At 41.4% G+C, this 15,615-nt stretch overlaps 1 protein-coding gene across 4 annotated transcripts in view; it reads right to left on the reverse strand.

The window, feature by feature from the left end:
* Positions 1-876: 876 nt before the first annotated feature.
* Positions 877-15,615, reverse strand: part of fam49al (family with sequence similarity 49 member A, like) — a 34,273-nt gene continuing 19,534 nt past the window's right edge. For all 4 annotated transcript variants that reach the window (XM_034599946.1, XM_034599950.1, XM_034599949.1 and 1 more), the window contains 9 exons: positions 12,065-12,186; positions 10,635-10,740; positions 7,387-7,523; positions 7,180-7,257; positions 6,793-6,909; positions 4,936-5,015; positions 4,450-4,576; positions 2,892-2,962; positions 877-2,798 (listed from right to left, as the gene is read on the reverse strand). In XM_034599946.1, coding sequence (XP_034455837.1) covers positions 2,735-2,798; positions 2,892-2,962; positions 4,450-4,576; positions 4,936-5,015; positions 6,793-6,909; positions 7,180-7,257; positions 7,387-7,523; positions 10,635-10,740; positions 12,065-12,186 — 902 coding nt within the window. In that variant the 3' untranslated portion in view covers positions 877-2,734. The remainder of the gene's footprint in view (positions 2,799-2,891; positions 2,963-4,449; positions 4,577-4,935; positions 5,016-6,792; positions 6,910-7,179; positions 7,258-7,386; positions 7,524-10,634; positions 10,741-12,064; positions 12,187-15,615) is intronic.

Here is a 15,615-nt window from a genome sequence, read left to right on the forward strand (position 1 = left end):
TACCATGTCTACTTGTGACCGCTCATCACAAGCTGCACTATGAGCAGTTTTCTATATTTTTATTATTTAATCAGAATAATGTTGTTTTATTCATCGCTAACTCTTTTTTGCTTTGAGGATGTAAGTTTTTGCTTGTTTTCTACAAACAAATATCTCAGGCTTGAAAAACACGAGCCATTCATGTAGAAGACACACTGTCAAATATGTCAACTTGGAAAGACGACATGTTTCAAGGGCTTTTGGCAATAAGAGCTGACGCCAGTGTTGATGTGCTGTAGACAAATATGTGATCTACGCAGTGGGATCTATATGTTTTTATCCTGCCTCCTACCTGCTTTGCCGCCCCACACTCCTGGGTAAAGGACATTATTTGTGTGGTTGGCAGTGTGTCGCTCTTCAGTGTGTCGCTCTTCATTTTTAGGACATTCACTGTTACAATATTAATGGTAATTACAACAGATTTGAACAATTACTAACATTAGCCTTCTAACTAACATTTTGCTTCGGATGTAACTGAGCTGTATGTAAAAGAGCCCTCCATGGCAGAGTGCCTGACGATTTCTGTGTCTCTGGTCGCTCCCCATTTCCAAATGCAGCCCCCCCCCCATGCAGCCCCCACCCCCTCTCTCGATTTAAAATCGCCAACAAGTTCACGAGGAATGCTGAGCTGTAGATCAGGGAACAGAAGCAAGAAAGTTTGTTCTTTAAATGAAAACCACCCAACAGAATTAATCACCATGTGTGACTGCAGAGGGCGCTGTTGCTCAGTAAAATTCTCATAGTGTTGCTTTAAATGTTGGTTTAATGCTAAACATAACAGCTGAATGAATAATAAAGAGACGTTTATAAACGGCTATAGATACACAACATCGGTGGTTAATGTAATAAATGACAAGTTTATTGTTGCACAAAATGTACAAAATAACAAGCAAATGGACAGCCCCCCCCCCCCACCCCTCAGCGTCCCTCTGGTTCTTTCGCCATAATGAAGCTGAAGTTCTGAAACCTATGACTACGGCAAGTCCGATGGTCCAAGCCAAACGCATGGTAATTCTGAGAGACAACACATACCCAATTTCAGCATCACTGAACAATTAAAAATGAATAAAAACACCTTATTTACACATTTCTGTCAGAACTTTTACAACATGCCATCTATATATTTATACAGAATATGCTTGTGCACATACCCCTGTATAGAAAATATATTATAAGATCAAATGAAATTAGACTAAGGGCTATAGACATCCAAAGTACAGCACTTCATTTTTAATCTCCCTTTGAGTCTTTTTTATTCTCCTTTTTTGATTTCCCCACTTATTCAACAACTTCATCGACCTTGTACGAAACAAAAGAACTCTAGTTGTATGCAGATGTGTGTCGTGTTTTTCCTCGAGGACCCGCGCTGACCATGGAGATGCCCGTTGAGAAAAAGCCTCACATATTTACACGGTGAACACTCCGATATCTCTCCTGAAAGGCATGTGTGCGAATTTGAGCACCACCTTCTGATTTGTGTAATTTCAAATCTCTAATGATGATGATGATGATCTGTGATGTTTTTTCCTTTTTTTTTTTTTACAAGACTCCATCCCCCTCTCAACCCCACCTCCTCGAACTTGGCGTGATGATGTATTTCGAGCGTGAACCAGTCAGCTTTGGCACTGGGTGAAGAAGTACATGTGCTAGAATGACTTAAATGGATCCTACTCAGATTTGTCCCAGTTTGTGCACTAAGATGAAACCGCAGAAAAGCTGAGAGCTCATCTGCTGATATTAGAACATGAGTTTCTACATATTAATGCAAACAGGAGGATGAAGAAACCCTTTGTTTTCCTGCCAAGTGAGATCTAACAAGCTCAGACTGTGATATCTAAACCACATTAGCACCATGGAGAGAAAGAGAGAGGGTGAACAATGTTCAAGTAAAGCCAGAGGACTCATGAGATGTTTTGTGCCGGAACATGTACAGCGTTAAGGGCGATGGGTTATTTTTGTGCCAAGGGGAAAGAAACGCATGGAGGGATCGATCGGGTGGGCAGAGGGGGTGATGGGTAACAGGGAACAAAATGAAAGCGTCCTAAAAACATGTGTGCCTCCTCTCCTTCAGCTGCACCGATGTAGAAAAGAAATGAAAACTGGTGGAAGCAAATCTCCGGAGTCGTGTCTCCATCATATTGCCTCACTGGGTGGAGATCGGTGCAGCTGAAGGAGGCCGAGCCGTGCCGGCAAATCTGAGCGTGCGAGGGGGGGGGGCCGTGGGGAAAGTCTGCGGGAACCAGTTTGGGACCAGATTTCAGGGGGGGGGGAGGAGATGGCGTTGTTTTCAAAGTGTGTGCAAAAATACTTGTCAGACTACCGTTGGAACATGAACCCTTTTTTTTTGTACATTATCACTTAACTTCAAGTTCTGACCTTAAATTTTTTTCCAATATAGCTTCTTCTTTAAACTACCTATTTTTCATCTGCTGCTTGTGTTTCACTTGTTTTAATATATATCTATATTTTCTTTTCTGGCTTTTTTCTCTTTTCTTACTTTACAAAATGAGAGACAGAATGATGGACAGCTGACAATATATATAATTACTTTCCTCTTCCTATTATCATCAGGTTGCTTTGTTCATTGTAAACAAACAGGTTCATCAGCCACTGGTGTTTGCTTCCTCCTCCTCTTCTTCTTCCTCCTCCTCCAAGTGCACTCCTTCCCTCTCTTCCTCGCTCTCTCCTCCTCTGCTCATTGCAGGAGGGCCCTGATTTGTTTGGAGGTGCTGTCATCATTTAGATGCCGTGTTGTATACCTGCAGAAGGAGGTGAAAAAGAGAGACGGGGTGAAATCAGGAAGCTTTTTTTACAAATCCCAGTGCGTTACATTTCTGTCACATTATACCCACCTCAGTGCGTTCAGAAGTCCCTCCACACTGTTGGACGGTTGCTCTTTCAGCACCTTGATGCAGCCCTTCATCTGCCGCGCACAGAGACAACACAGGGAGTTAGAGAAAGGTCAGCAGCCTCACATCCACCTCATCTCCTGCTGCTGCTGCAGCCAAACCCACACTCGGAAACAAGCAATCTACACAACCAATGTAATGTGGAACATGTCTTATACAGACTTTATAAGGTTATGTGGTTCATAACCTCTGTGACTTATGACTGTGTAAACTTCTACCTTTGTGTGGATAGGAGTTGTGAGAAATTGAATCAAAGAGCGATTTTCAAGGATGTGATTTCACCGAAGTTTATTTGTCTGCAAGATTAGACAAAAACTACTTGATGCATTTCCATGAAACTTGGGACCTGAAGTATGAGAGAGTCATACAATGTTGACGCAGATTTACTGTGAGACGTTTTTTGACATCTTCACCTCAGCTGTGGAACTCTCTGTCAAAAGATCTCAGACGGGCAAACTCAGCATCTTTTTTGAAATCTCTCTTAAGACTAACAATTACTATGACTATTTTTATGGTTGGAACTATTTATAATAATGTATCTTGTTGTGTTTTATGTTGTGGATTTTATTACTTGCATCTGTTTTATTGTAAAGCACTTTGCAACTTTCTTTTGAAAGTTATCATTAATTTCCCAGGGAATACTTCATGGATCTTGATGAAAAGAATCAGGCATATTTATAGAACTGATGTATATGAGTGTGTGTAATGTGGTGCAGCTGGATTGAATTTAAGGAGACTGTTGGGCCTGAGGTTGTCAGGGCAAACTGACTCAGGATTTTTAAAGCTTGAGAAGGTGAATTTATTTGTGTTTTCCCCTAAAGAAACAATATATTCAATCATCTTCTGACTCCTTTTTGGATCTCGTCCCACCGGGTTATACCAATGTATCAATAATAATAATGTATATAATGCATCAAACAGCATTTCCAGAACCAATTCACGCTTGACTGGGAAATAATGTTTTTAATAAAAGTTACATATTAGCTTAATTTAAAAATGATCAAATGTTTTATCAACAGACCCAGAAGTATGTTTAAAGAATAGCAAACTTAGTCCTGAGACTTTTTTACCTCCGCCAAGGAGGTCATGTTTTGGTCTGCGTTTGTTTGTATGCAGAACTACGCAAAAATTACTAAACTGATTTCCATGAAATTATGTGGAGGGGTGGAGCATGACTAGATGAAGAACCCATAACATTTTGGTCCTGAACCAGGATTTTTTAAGTTTCCTTTGCCATTGAGAGATAGGTTGTCTTAAGAAAATTTCGTTGATTTCTCAAAGAATAATTCATAGATCTTGATGTTAAAATCAGGCACAGATATTCATGAGTGTGTGCAATTTGATTTAGATCCAAATAAAAAGTCGGGCTTGGCAGAGGTATCGGCTCTCTTTCTGCTCTTCTAGTGTTTTTTATAGTTGTATTTATAAGGAGATGTTTAACAGTGTTGGTACGGTGCATGAACAAGACACCTGCGATCAGTGATTATTTGTGTTTACTCACATCAATTTTGGAGGTCTTGGCAAAAGCTCCGACAGGGTGAACGTGATCATAGAGGATGATGACACCCACCATCACCCTCATACAGAACAGCATGGTGTCTGTGTTGGTGAACCGACAGCGGTACTCCCTGAGACACACACACACAGACACAAAGTGTGGAGGAGAAATGAGAAACACAATGCAACCAGAGAACAAGCTGAGTAAAAATAGCTGCTATTGTTAAAAGCACTTAGTGTTGGCCTCGCCAAGTTGCTACTGACGTGTTCACATGGAGAAATCTAGTGTGAAAGGATTTTCAATTTAGTGTGAAGGACGGGGTCCATCTCTTTATTTAGTGAATCAGTGTCTGAAACTTGAGAGGGCATCTTTTGTCTTCACTTTGAAAGGACTTGTTAATTACGACTCTTGACCTTTGGAGAAAATGATGTGGAGAAAAAGAGATGGATGAGATGGATGGAAAGAATGGATGGTGTGGAAAGTACTCACGGAGTCTCCAGCATGACACGACACACACAGGCCATGGTGCTCAGACAGTCTGTGGTGTCCTCTATGGGCAAGGTCTTATTCTGAAGGTTAGGGAGAAAAAAAATAGGGAATTAGCACAAATCAAAAAAGCCTTTCTATCTTTAATGTTCCGTCACTGAGAATGTCCATCACTTACGTCAGTGCCACGCCATGACCACTAGGTGGAGACAAAGCTCACCTGCAGAGGTCAGTAACAGCACCAGGACATGAGAGTGACTTTGCTAAAAGGCAATCATGAACAGCATGTCCTCTACATTTTGCATGAGTTCCAAAAGTATTTCTCAAACATCAGAACCATCAGAATGCAGTGAGGTGTAAAGCCAGGTTCAGACTGCTGCCTCCACACTAAAATACTGTTGTGACAGCAGGGGGAAGTAGAAGTTTTCACTCTACGGTGCAATACTTGAGTTGAGGACTTGCCACGGAATAAACTGACTAAACACTATAATACATGATACATCCATGCCGCTGAGAAAGGTGCAAATAATAATGTAGCATATCTGTTAATAGCAAACTATTTGCACTCGTCAAACTCTCTTGGCATTTGTTACAGGATGTCTCGGCACTGACCCGGACTGCGCAAACGGTAAACGTGATCAATAAAGATATAATATTGCAATATCCTGGGTATTTTCAACAGCACCAACTCAGCTGGAGTTTTATTTATCAGAACAGATTCAAAACTTAAAATATTATTCACTAATGGTGCCATATTACACCCAACAGCAACTGCTTCAACGACTGTAATTGAAGATAATAAGTAATATAGAACAAATTAGAACATCTACATCAAAGACAACAACTGAACTGAGGTATAGGGTATACCAGGGTATAATGAGAGGCCCCACCCATCTACCCCAAACATGCTACATTGTTGTTCAATCATCATTCTAGTCATTAGTGATCAGTCCCCAATTAATGTTTGATTCCACTACACATTGTGTTTTTGCATTGCTGTGCAGATTTCTGGGCATGTTCGAGAAACTCCACATCAAACCTGTGGATCTAAATTCTGCCAAATGGTGAAGTATTATCTTTAAGCAGCAGTGGAATGTAACTAAGTACATTAAATAACTACAGTATATTATGTGAGTATTTATATTTTATGCGCAATAACATACATAATATATATATGATTTTATTTTATTGTTATATTGTTCTTTAATCTGCATCGCTAAGTATGATCTGGTTTTTCTATGATTTGCTAACTTTGCATTGATATCTTATTTTGTGAAGCACCTTGTAACTTTGGTTTTGAGAGGTGCCATAGCAATAATGTTTAATGTTATTCTTATTATTATTGTATATATTGTATATAATAACAATAATAACTTTTTACTTTTTACTGAACTACATTTATGTGACATCTTACTTGATACCTTACATATATAGATTTTACATCTTAGAGTATTTCAATGTATTTATATTTTACCACTTATAAAGTTTATTAACAATAATAATTAAACAACTCAAAAGTCTGTAAAATGGTTCAAATGAGCTCCACCTTAACCATATACATGCGTAAATGTACACTTAAACACTTGAATGCATCAGTAGTAATAATATAATATATATAAATTGTGTAGCATGAATAGGAAGTTTTTCTTTGCCATTGATACTAATAAGAAAGTTCATTTTGCTGATAATACTTAAATACTCAACATTTCCTGTGTTCTGAGTGTTCTACCTTGTGGCACTGTTACTTTGAATTAGGTTAATAATTCTTCTGAATCTTTTTCTGTGACCTTATTAAAAGCGTTAGGAGCTAAATCTGCTCAGTTTTGACTTAAAACACCAGCGGGCGTTAGTCTAACTCACCTCTGAAACAAACTTGGTGGTTGCGTTGCTCAGAGTCTTCAGCATTGGCGTCGCTTCGGCGTAGAACAGGGACATCCGATTGGCCATCTCATTGTTTACCTCGTTCTCGGCTTCCAGCTGTGAGCCAATGGAAAAACGGATATGGATATCAAAACTAATGTTATCCGGTTGGTTAAATACAGAGTGTAATGATGGAGCTAATTTGCGTAACTTGAATGACAAATGAAATATTGACTGTACATGTCTTTGGGTTGTTGGGAGGAACAGAGACACCTCCTCTGGAGTCATGAATGATTAAAGAGAGAAAGTGAAGCCACGCTGCTTTGACTCAACACTTCATCATATGCAACACAAACAGCCTGATGCGTATTTTCTGCGCGGCCTCACCTGCTGGTTGTTCAGCCTGTTCCTGCTGATGGTCCTCCTGTAGTAGCTGAAGTCATTCTGAATGGCAGGGTTTGTCATCTGTGTGGTGAGAGAAGAGGTGGTTTATGTTTTCACGGATCCATTTAAAGAATCTATTGATTCGACTGTCAGTGCAGTGAAGGTCAGACAGAGAGGGCTGTAATTAGAGCAGAAATCGTTCCCCTTCACCTTTAGTTCATCAAAGCTGAGCGTAAAGTGAAGGATCTCCGCAAACTGTTTGGCCAGGGCCTGCTCTCTCTCCAGGTGCTGCATGGGAGCGTAGGGCGGGCTCGTCAGCGCCTCCAGCAGGCTCCGCAGGGCGTTCTCTGCAAACACATTCCGACATTATTATAAAATCCAGCCGCACAAGCTGGAATCTGCATGTCCTACTGTTGATACACAGGAGTGTTAACTGTCATGTTCCGGCTGCTGTAATTGTCTCTAATCTGGCCTGGATCAAAAGTCTCCTCCATGTCAACAGCTTGAAAAACAAAATGCAGCAGCAGCAGCAGTGGTGACACTATCAGGAGGATTTTAACTGGAAGAAACAGACGAATTCACTTCACCTCCTCATTAATACCTGTTGGGCTTTTCTTTCCACTCAGCACTTTGAAAGCACAGTGGGATCTGGCTTCAGGCAGAATGATCGACCTTTGGACACCTAATTGAAAACAGGGTTGAGGTTTGTGAGACCGAGCCCTTGTGAGCTGACATTTGAGGTGACCAGAGGTTTAGCATGAGAGCTGGCATAGCTCTACAGATGATAGCGTTGGTCTGTAGGTTTGCTGTTCTATCACTTTTGTCCAGACATCAGGATTAATCCTAAGGATGTTAGTGATTCCCTTAAAATGGTCTGTTTATATTTAGTGCTTTTCTAGTCATGATGATCAATCTAAGCACCATTCACCCATTCACACCCACATTCATATAGTGCATCTATGTGCAGCCCTTTCTCTCACACATCAATCACACACTATACAGCTGTCAGGGCCTATCTAGGGTTTAGTGTCTTGCCCAAGGACACTTCGGCAGAATGAAGGAGCCGTGGATCAAACCACTGACTTTCTTGTTGCTCTACCTCCTCAGCCATAGCTGCCTGGTTTAGCACTGCACTCCACTGGTTTAGCACTGCTCCCATATAAACTACTATATAGACTAGAAGGATTGAAATGGATGCATCATAACAAGCATGAGCTTTTATTTTTAATTTCATGTATTCTTCCTGCCTGTTCAAACCTGGCACCTACATTGCCCACAATGCAACGTGACCACTATCAGTTCAGTTGAAGATATATAATGTAGTCTATAATAATAATGTAGCCTCAAGCCACCAGCCCTGATCATGGACTGAGGAAGGAGCTACAGAGGTCTGATAAGGTCACTTTTGTTTAACTCCACACCCGCAGATTATTTTTCTCCCTTTCAGACTCGTATTGTCTCTGCCAACCTACTTTAGGGATTTCCCTCTGGAGCCACAAAGGCCTTTCTATTTTTAATTCCCAAATATGCAGCATTACCCCCAAACTGCTGTGAACAGACTTTGTATTGAGAAATGTATTGAAGAAAATGTAATTAAATTCCTGGAGTTTCCTTTTGTTTATTTATAAATTTTAATTTAGCACCGTCATCAGGCCCAAATTGTAGTTTCAGTCATAGTTTAATATTATGGCTTGTGCCTGAAGAACTACTGACTCTGCTCAGCCTCAGCAGTACTTTGTCTTTAGTGCTAATTAGCAAGTGCTAACACATTCAATTAGGAACGTGAACATGGCAAACACTGTTCCTAATAAAAATGCTAATATTGTCATTGAGCAGCGAGCATCTTAGCAATTTAGGTCAATGCACTGCAGTGACTATAACAAAAACTTCAGAGAGCTACATAATATGCAGCTGCTGTGACTCTTACTCTGAAGTTGTCTTCTTGCAGAACTCGCTTTCTTAGTTTCAGTGTCTCACAGAGCTGTGAACATGGCTGTGAACTCTGTGTCCTGTTATGACTGTGCTGAGCCCAGAGAGTTTGACCTTTTCTAAGGTTCTGCACTTCAGCTGCACTCTTTTTGCCCTCATGACCACAGGCGTTAACAATAAATTTCACTCTACGAGACAAACTAAATGAAGTAAATGTTCGTGTTGCACCACAGAGATCACATCATCATACAGCCTGAGCCTTGTGACCACTGTATCTGTGACCATACGTATCCCCTGTGTCACATATGCTACAGCCTTTTTCCCTTTGCTTTGTAGCCTCTAACAAATCAGACACCATCCAGAGCTGGGCGTCAGAGGCCGAGTGTAGTATTCATGCCTCAGAAGAGCAGTCTCCAGAGGCTCCATCCGTTCCTCGGCATTAAAAATGCATACGGTCCTTCTATAAATACAGCACACAAGTGTTTCATGTGAAGGGCCTGGACTGAAACCCCACTCCCTCTCCTGCTGTTTGCACAGAGGGTACAGTCCCTACACCGAGCACTGATTTCTGAAGGTACATACTGACAGTCTGCAGCTGTTTGTTTACTGTGCACGTGAACCCTTAACCTCTCATTTGCCCATTTTGGTCAAACACATAAATCAAAAAAAATCTGGTTCAGAAACTAGAGGCAAAAACAGAAGGGATGATCAAGTCAGGTCTTGAAGATTCCCAAGGAGGAGATGTCCACAAGATATCTGTTGAACTGTATCTCATATACATTAGCACTGGTACATTATCATCAATTATTAGTCAGCTCTCGCTGTATGGTAAGCTGAGAACACCATGTCCATGAGATCCAAGTGTTATTGGAAGGCAGAGCAGAGGCGGCAGCCCAACTCTATTTCTCTGCACACATTTCTCTCTCTCTATATACTCTGTCTCTCTTTCTGTACCACTGTTTCCGTAGCAACGGCTGCCTGGCTGCTGGGTCAGGATGCTGCAGAGATGGCTGAGAGGACATCATAGTGTGTGTGTGTGTTTGTGTGTGTGCGTTTGCGTGTGGGTGTTAAGGAATGCTGCTGTATGTAAAATCACAGTGGTGGTAGAGGATCTGTGTTCATTACAGCTTGTAATGATTAAATACCTGTTTTCATTAGTATGAAATGAACCTTCGTAAGGTTCAGTGGATGTGCGATGCGTTCACTGACTCTCTCTTTTACTTGTATATGTCAGTGTTATGTACAGTGCATGTCACACATCTCACATCCTGTAACTGTTACCAATTACTTGTCAAAACAGTAGATAGTGATTCGAGTGGTGAACATGTTAGCCAACCTTTACATCTTTACACCTTGTTTCTTTGATAACCGACTGGCTGACGGCTAATAGCCTTTCTAAATTTAGTCCTCGGCTTTAACTGTTTCCAGCTATAATATCAGCTCCTATTGGACGTCCAATATGCCCACCAGAGATTGTGTTACATCACCAGTAACTTCTCTATATGTGTATGTGTAAAAGCCATGCTCACCCAGTCGGAGGGAGAACTCGTAGAACCTCTTCAGCTTGGCCACCAGGGGGCAGACTGCGTTCCAGGCCTTCTCCTGCAGAGCAAGGTCACCTGGGTTCTGGATGGCCTGCAGAAACACAGATGTTACTTTGCAAAAATGTTTTAAAATCTCGCCATCTCTTTTTTTTCCGCCTCGCCCCTTCTTAAAGAGCATTTTCTCTTCATTCAAGTTTAACGACACTTCTATACTGAAGCGATTTCAGTTGGGGTCTCATAGCATCTTGCCATTTACCAGTTTTACAAGGTTATGTTTACCACTGACGAGCAATCCACTACAGGTACACACTTAAAAAAAAAGATGTGGTTGAATATAATATAATACTAATACTAATAATACTACTACTACTAATAATAATAATGATAATATCTTTATATCTCACTTCCTAAAAGTAGGAAAAGTAACAATGAAAAACACAAAATGTGAGACAGAAATCTAAGCGTGACCTCCCAATACAATAATAAATACTAGAATTAGGTAAAGTCAGGGAATCTGGTATGATAAAAGTAGGTTTTAAGCTTTGATGTAAAGGCTGCTACAGACTCCAACTAAAGGCTCTAATTACAAAAGCTCTGTTCCAGCAAGGTTTTGACAAAAAGTGCCTGGAACTTTTAGTTTCAGGAACTAGGGACAGGAAACTAAAGGTTCCTGCAGACCACAGTTCGCCTGTGTTTCCACAGCGTTCTAAAGACTAGAGGAGATTAGCAAATTAGCCTGCTGATGTATGAACAACTGACGGCAACAACAAGTTGTTCCACTCATCAGGCATCCAAGTCATCAGTCCATCTATCATGAAATAAATGTATACACAGTTACAGGCTTTTTCAATTGTTTAGCGCTGCAAGCCCCCCCCCCCCCGAAGGGTCCTTATCCAAAAGTACCACCTGCAAGATTCCCCCTGAACTTAATTTAGACCTTGGTCCCTGTGGCGGAAGCAAAGAGTTCCTGCAACAGTTCCTATAGTTCCTGGAGGATAACACTGCTGTTAAGAAACGCTTCCCGAGTCCTCGGGGTTAGGAAGCAAGGAGAGGAAACGATTCAGCACTATTTGTTAGCAAGTACAGCACTGCTAAGCAATCTGCAGTGATCCTTACTGCAGAGGGAACTGAAATCTGAACGCTCTATACTGTAAGTGGTGGTCAGGATCAGCACAGCAGCTTTCTAATGGACAATATTTCTGTGTCCACCGTAACACCACCACTAAAACAACATATTGCATGGAATGTTTGTAGGGCAAAAAAAAATACTTTCACACATTTCTGTCATTTCCTATATTTAGTGCCCACTGCGCGGTGCATGACGTTCGGGCAACGTGAATCACACACAAGTGTTATTTTTCTGTGCATTCGCCACTTGAGTGAAGCTCAGCACTTATTGACTGCTTGGTGCTCACTTCTCGTATCTCCTGGCCCGCGCCATTGTAGGACTGCAGCTCGGCCAGGATCCCGTGAGCCTCCTCCAGCACAGCGCTGACCTGGTTCCACACGGCTGTCTCTGCCTCTGTGGGCTGGGCATCTGGGAGGAAGGACGGAAGGAAAATACAGAGGGAACGAAAGAGGAACAGAGCAGGAAAGGGAGGGAAGTGAAAGTGTGATGTGGAAATGGTGATATTGACGGGAGGGGGTAGAGAGGAGGGAAGAGGGAAAGATGGCGGGGAGGGCAGTGATGGCGGAAATGAGAAGGGGGGAAAAATGCGAGAAGGTGGTTAATGATGAAGGAAGAGGTGAAAAGATAATATCCTAGAGGGCCAGATAAAAACCTGAGATAAGTGATGACTCAGTACATGGCTGCAATAAAAATGAAACAAACCTAGAAGAAATTGCTGCATTTCATAGTGTTAGCGGATGTTGCAGCTGTACATGTCCAGGTCAAAGATCTGGATGAATGATCTAATTTATCAGTTACATCAAGAGACCTACAAGTCACACTCTGTCACACAGTGAGGTTTGATTACAGCGCGTGATCCCGGAATAAGGACCAGAAGATAACAAGTTTCACTTTCACTTCAGGTAATCCCTTGAAAGAGGATGTGGCCACTAATAGTTTCACATTTGAATGGTTTCAGGTGGTGTAGAAGTGTCTGCACCACTTGGACAATGTGTCTCACTCCGTAATCGTCCCTAATGTCCATTCACTAGAGATTTATTCAGGCCTGGGTGGAAATAATTGTCCCATCAGATTCATGTAATAATCTTATCCATCTTTTTCTCACTTTCTATTCCCCCCTGCTCTACTATGAATGAATAGAGACACGCTTTTTTTTTTGCCCTTGAGCTTTAAATTGTGAGAAATGTTAAAACAAACAAGCAGCAGGGAGGACAACCTCTGGGCATTCTCGCTCTTTCTCTTTCTCTGTTTCGCACGTAGACACCGAGCAGTACGTGTACTGTAAACTCAGTGTTTTTTTTTGCCGTGGGACACCTCCCAGTCACAGTTGTGCGTTGCATTCTTATGCAGGAGGGGCTAAGTGTGAAAAGGAGACAATTTATCAAGTGTCAGAATCATCACTGTCTTTTTCTTTCTTTTCTTTTCGAACAACACCCACACACCTCGATGTGTGAGTGGGAGTGTTCCCATGGAGTTCTCGGCATGAGGTGTAACGGTTCTCACGTGGTACCACGTGAAGAGGTAGTAGTAATCATGGGATATTTGCTAACCCACCTGCAATAATAGGCACAGCAGGCATTACTATTAGTATTAGTAGTAATGGCTTCTCCCTAATGTGCCCCTGCATTATTCTGGTTAACAAGGAGTAGATGGCTACATGTTTTGTTTGATGGATGATAATTAAAGGAGGCTGTGGTATATTTATTTTTAAATAAATGATCATATCGGCATGTAATAAATGATGCTGTCTCAAAGAAAATAGGTCACTTTCTTGTTGAGGTTATATCTGAACTCTGGAGTTATATCTGAACTCTGGTGGTAAAGAGCTAGTCTGCATCTGTCTAAAGAACTTGTGCCAGACAGGTTTTACAGGGGTTTAGGTGCTCCATTATTTCTTGGCCGTGTGCAGAGACTCCTCACAGTTTGTCCCACAACCTCTCAGAAATGACAAGTCTCCTATGTTAAAAACATGCAGCCATTTTTTAAATGTTGTTCACATTCAATAAACTAGGTGAAATGTGTTTATTTGATAGATTGAGGTGGATTTTTAAACCTTTGGACTGAGCCATGCAAGACGCACTGGTCTCACCTGAAATCGAATTGGTCCCTGAAGTGCCCCTGTCCTGTCAGTAGTCTTTATTTTCAAAAAATAACTAGTCACTTACTAACAATAATAACGATGAATATGACAATTTGTTAAGACTTTTTATTTTCACATTTTTTTATGTACAAAATGTGCTTGAACAGGAAACGTTCTTTCAAATTATATGTGGCTTTGATTTAAAGCTGTAGAGCTAACAGTAAACAAGTAAAACAGTAAAACCGAAGTTTGCACCTTACTGAATCAGGAATTGTGCATGGATGTTGGACATATAATTGGCCCCTTTGCGTAAATTGTGGCACCTATACCCCTGATTTGGAGAAATCCTATCCTCCACTGTCACGATACTGATCCCTCAGTAGGGTTTAAACATGATATAAGGTTTCTAACATTCACCCGCAAATAGCTACATGAGAACTCAGCGTGGAGGTTGAACCAAACTTTGAGCTGTGTGACAGAGGTGACAGTGTGACATGTGTCTCTGGGCTGAGAGGGAGGGCTTACAGATGGTTCGACACCGGGCAGGGAGGGACCGGAGGAGGAGGGGTGGGGGCCCAGTCTGATACATTGCTTTTGAACACATGTGAAATCCCAGGCATAATAAATGAGGGCGAAATTCAACCAATTTGACAGCTGATGTCTGTTGCCAGGAGTAAGCCCTCCCTCTCTGTACCGTACCGTGGAGTCAGTTAAAGGAGGCGGAGGAGGCCAGCTGTTAAAGAGGGAAAGTGCTTGAGGAGGGGAAGAACATGTCGGGATAAAATGCTAAATATCTCCTTCTTAACACTTCATTTAGTCGTCTCAGAATCAGTCTTGAAATCTTCATTGGGATTTTTGCTTAAAGTCTAGAAGCAGCACTCTGTTTAGTGCCAATTAGCAAATATTAGCATGCTAACCCAATTAACGAATAGGGGGGAACATGTTTAACCACAGACTGTATATAGAGATGGGTGACATGACCCAGAAGTGAAGCCAAAGCGTCCCAATCGCCACCTGAGGGCTGGCCGCACCATTGTAATCATAAACCCTGCCTTCTCCATGTTAGCACATGGGACGTGGACCAAAACAAAGTACATGTAAAATATGGTTTCTGTCATTTAAGGTAGTTCTTGTTTGTTAAAGTGTAGATTTTTCGAGTAAGTTTGGGTTTTTGGTCAAACGCATGTATATATCGACGGGATATCATATCCATCTTTGTATACAGTCTTAGATGTTAATAAAAATATATATAGCAAAATAGCATTTTAGCTCTTTTATAACAAGCATGATTGCATGCTGACGTTAGCATTTAGCCCAAAGCAATGCTGTGCTGGGCCAGAGTAGAGTCTTATAGAGGTGCTAGTGTAGCTCTTGTTAGTAAAATATCGAACCTGTTGCTTAAAGGGCAGAAGATTTCAATACTGTTGAATGACCTGTTAAGATGGACACACTGCAAAGATCAGAGTTCTCTGGGAAATGAGAAGATGGGGAAATAGAGGTGGTTGTATTCACCAACTTCTCAATCTTTCTCGCTTTCTTTCACACACATTATTTAGTGCTGCACTCGCACACACATTCTCACAGACACATTAGGTCACACAATATAGGATGAGGAGTTGAGGAGGTTGTGGGATGACGATGGACTTTTTGTTGGCCATAGTCATCCCTGAGCAACAGAAACCCACAGAGAAACTGGCATTCACTGTTTATTTTCCCCCAGCTTTTGTAGCTCAGGAGACGAGATCAAAGCATTACCG

The sequence above is a fragment of the Hippoglossus hippoglossus genome, chromosome 11 (genome assembly GCF_009819705.1).
Source record: "Hippoglossus hippoglossus isolate fHipHip1 chromosome 11, fHipHip1.pri, whole genome shotgun sequence".
In the NCBI taxonomy this organism is placed as follows: Eukaryota; Metazoa; Chordata; class Actinopteri; order Pleuronectiformes; family Pleuronectidae; genus Hippoglossus; species Hippoglossus hippoglossus.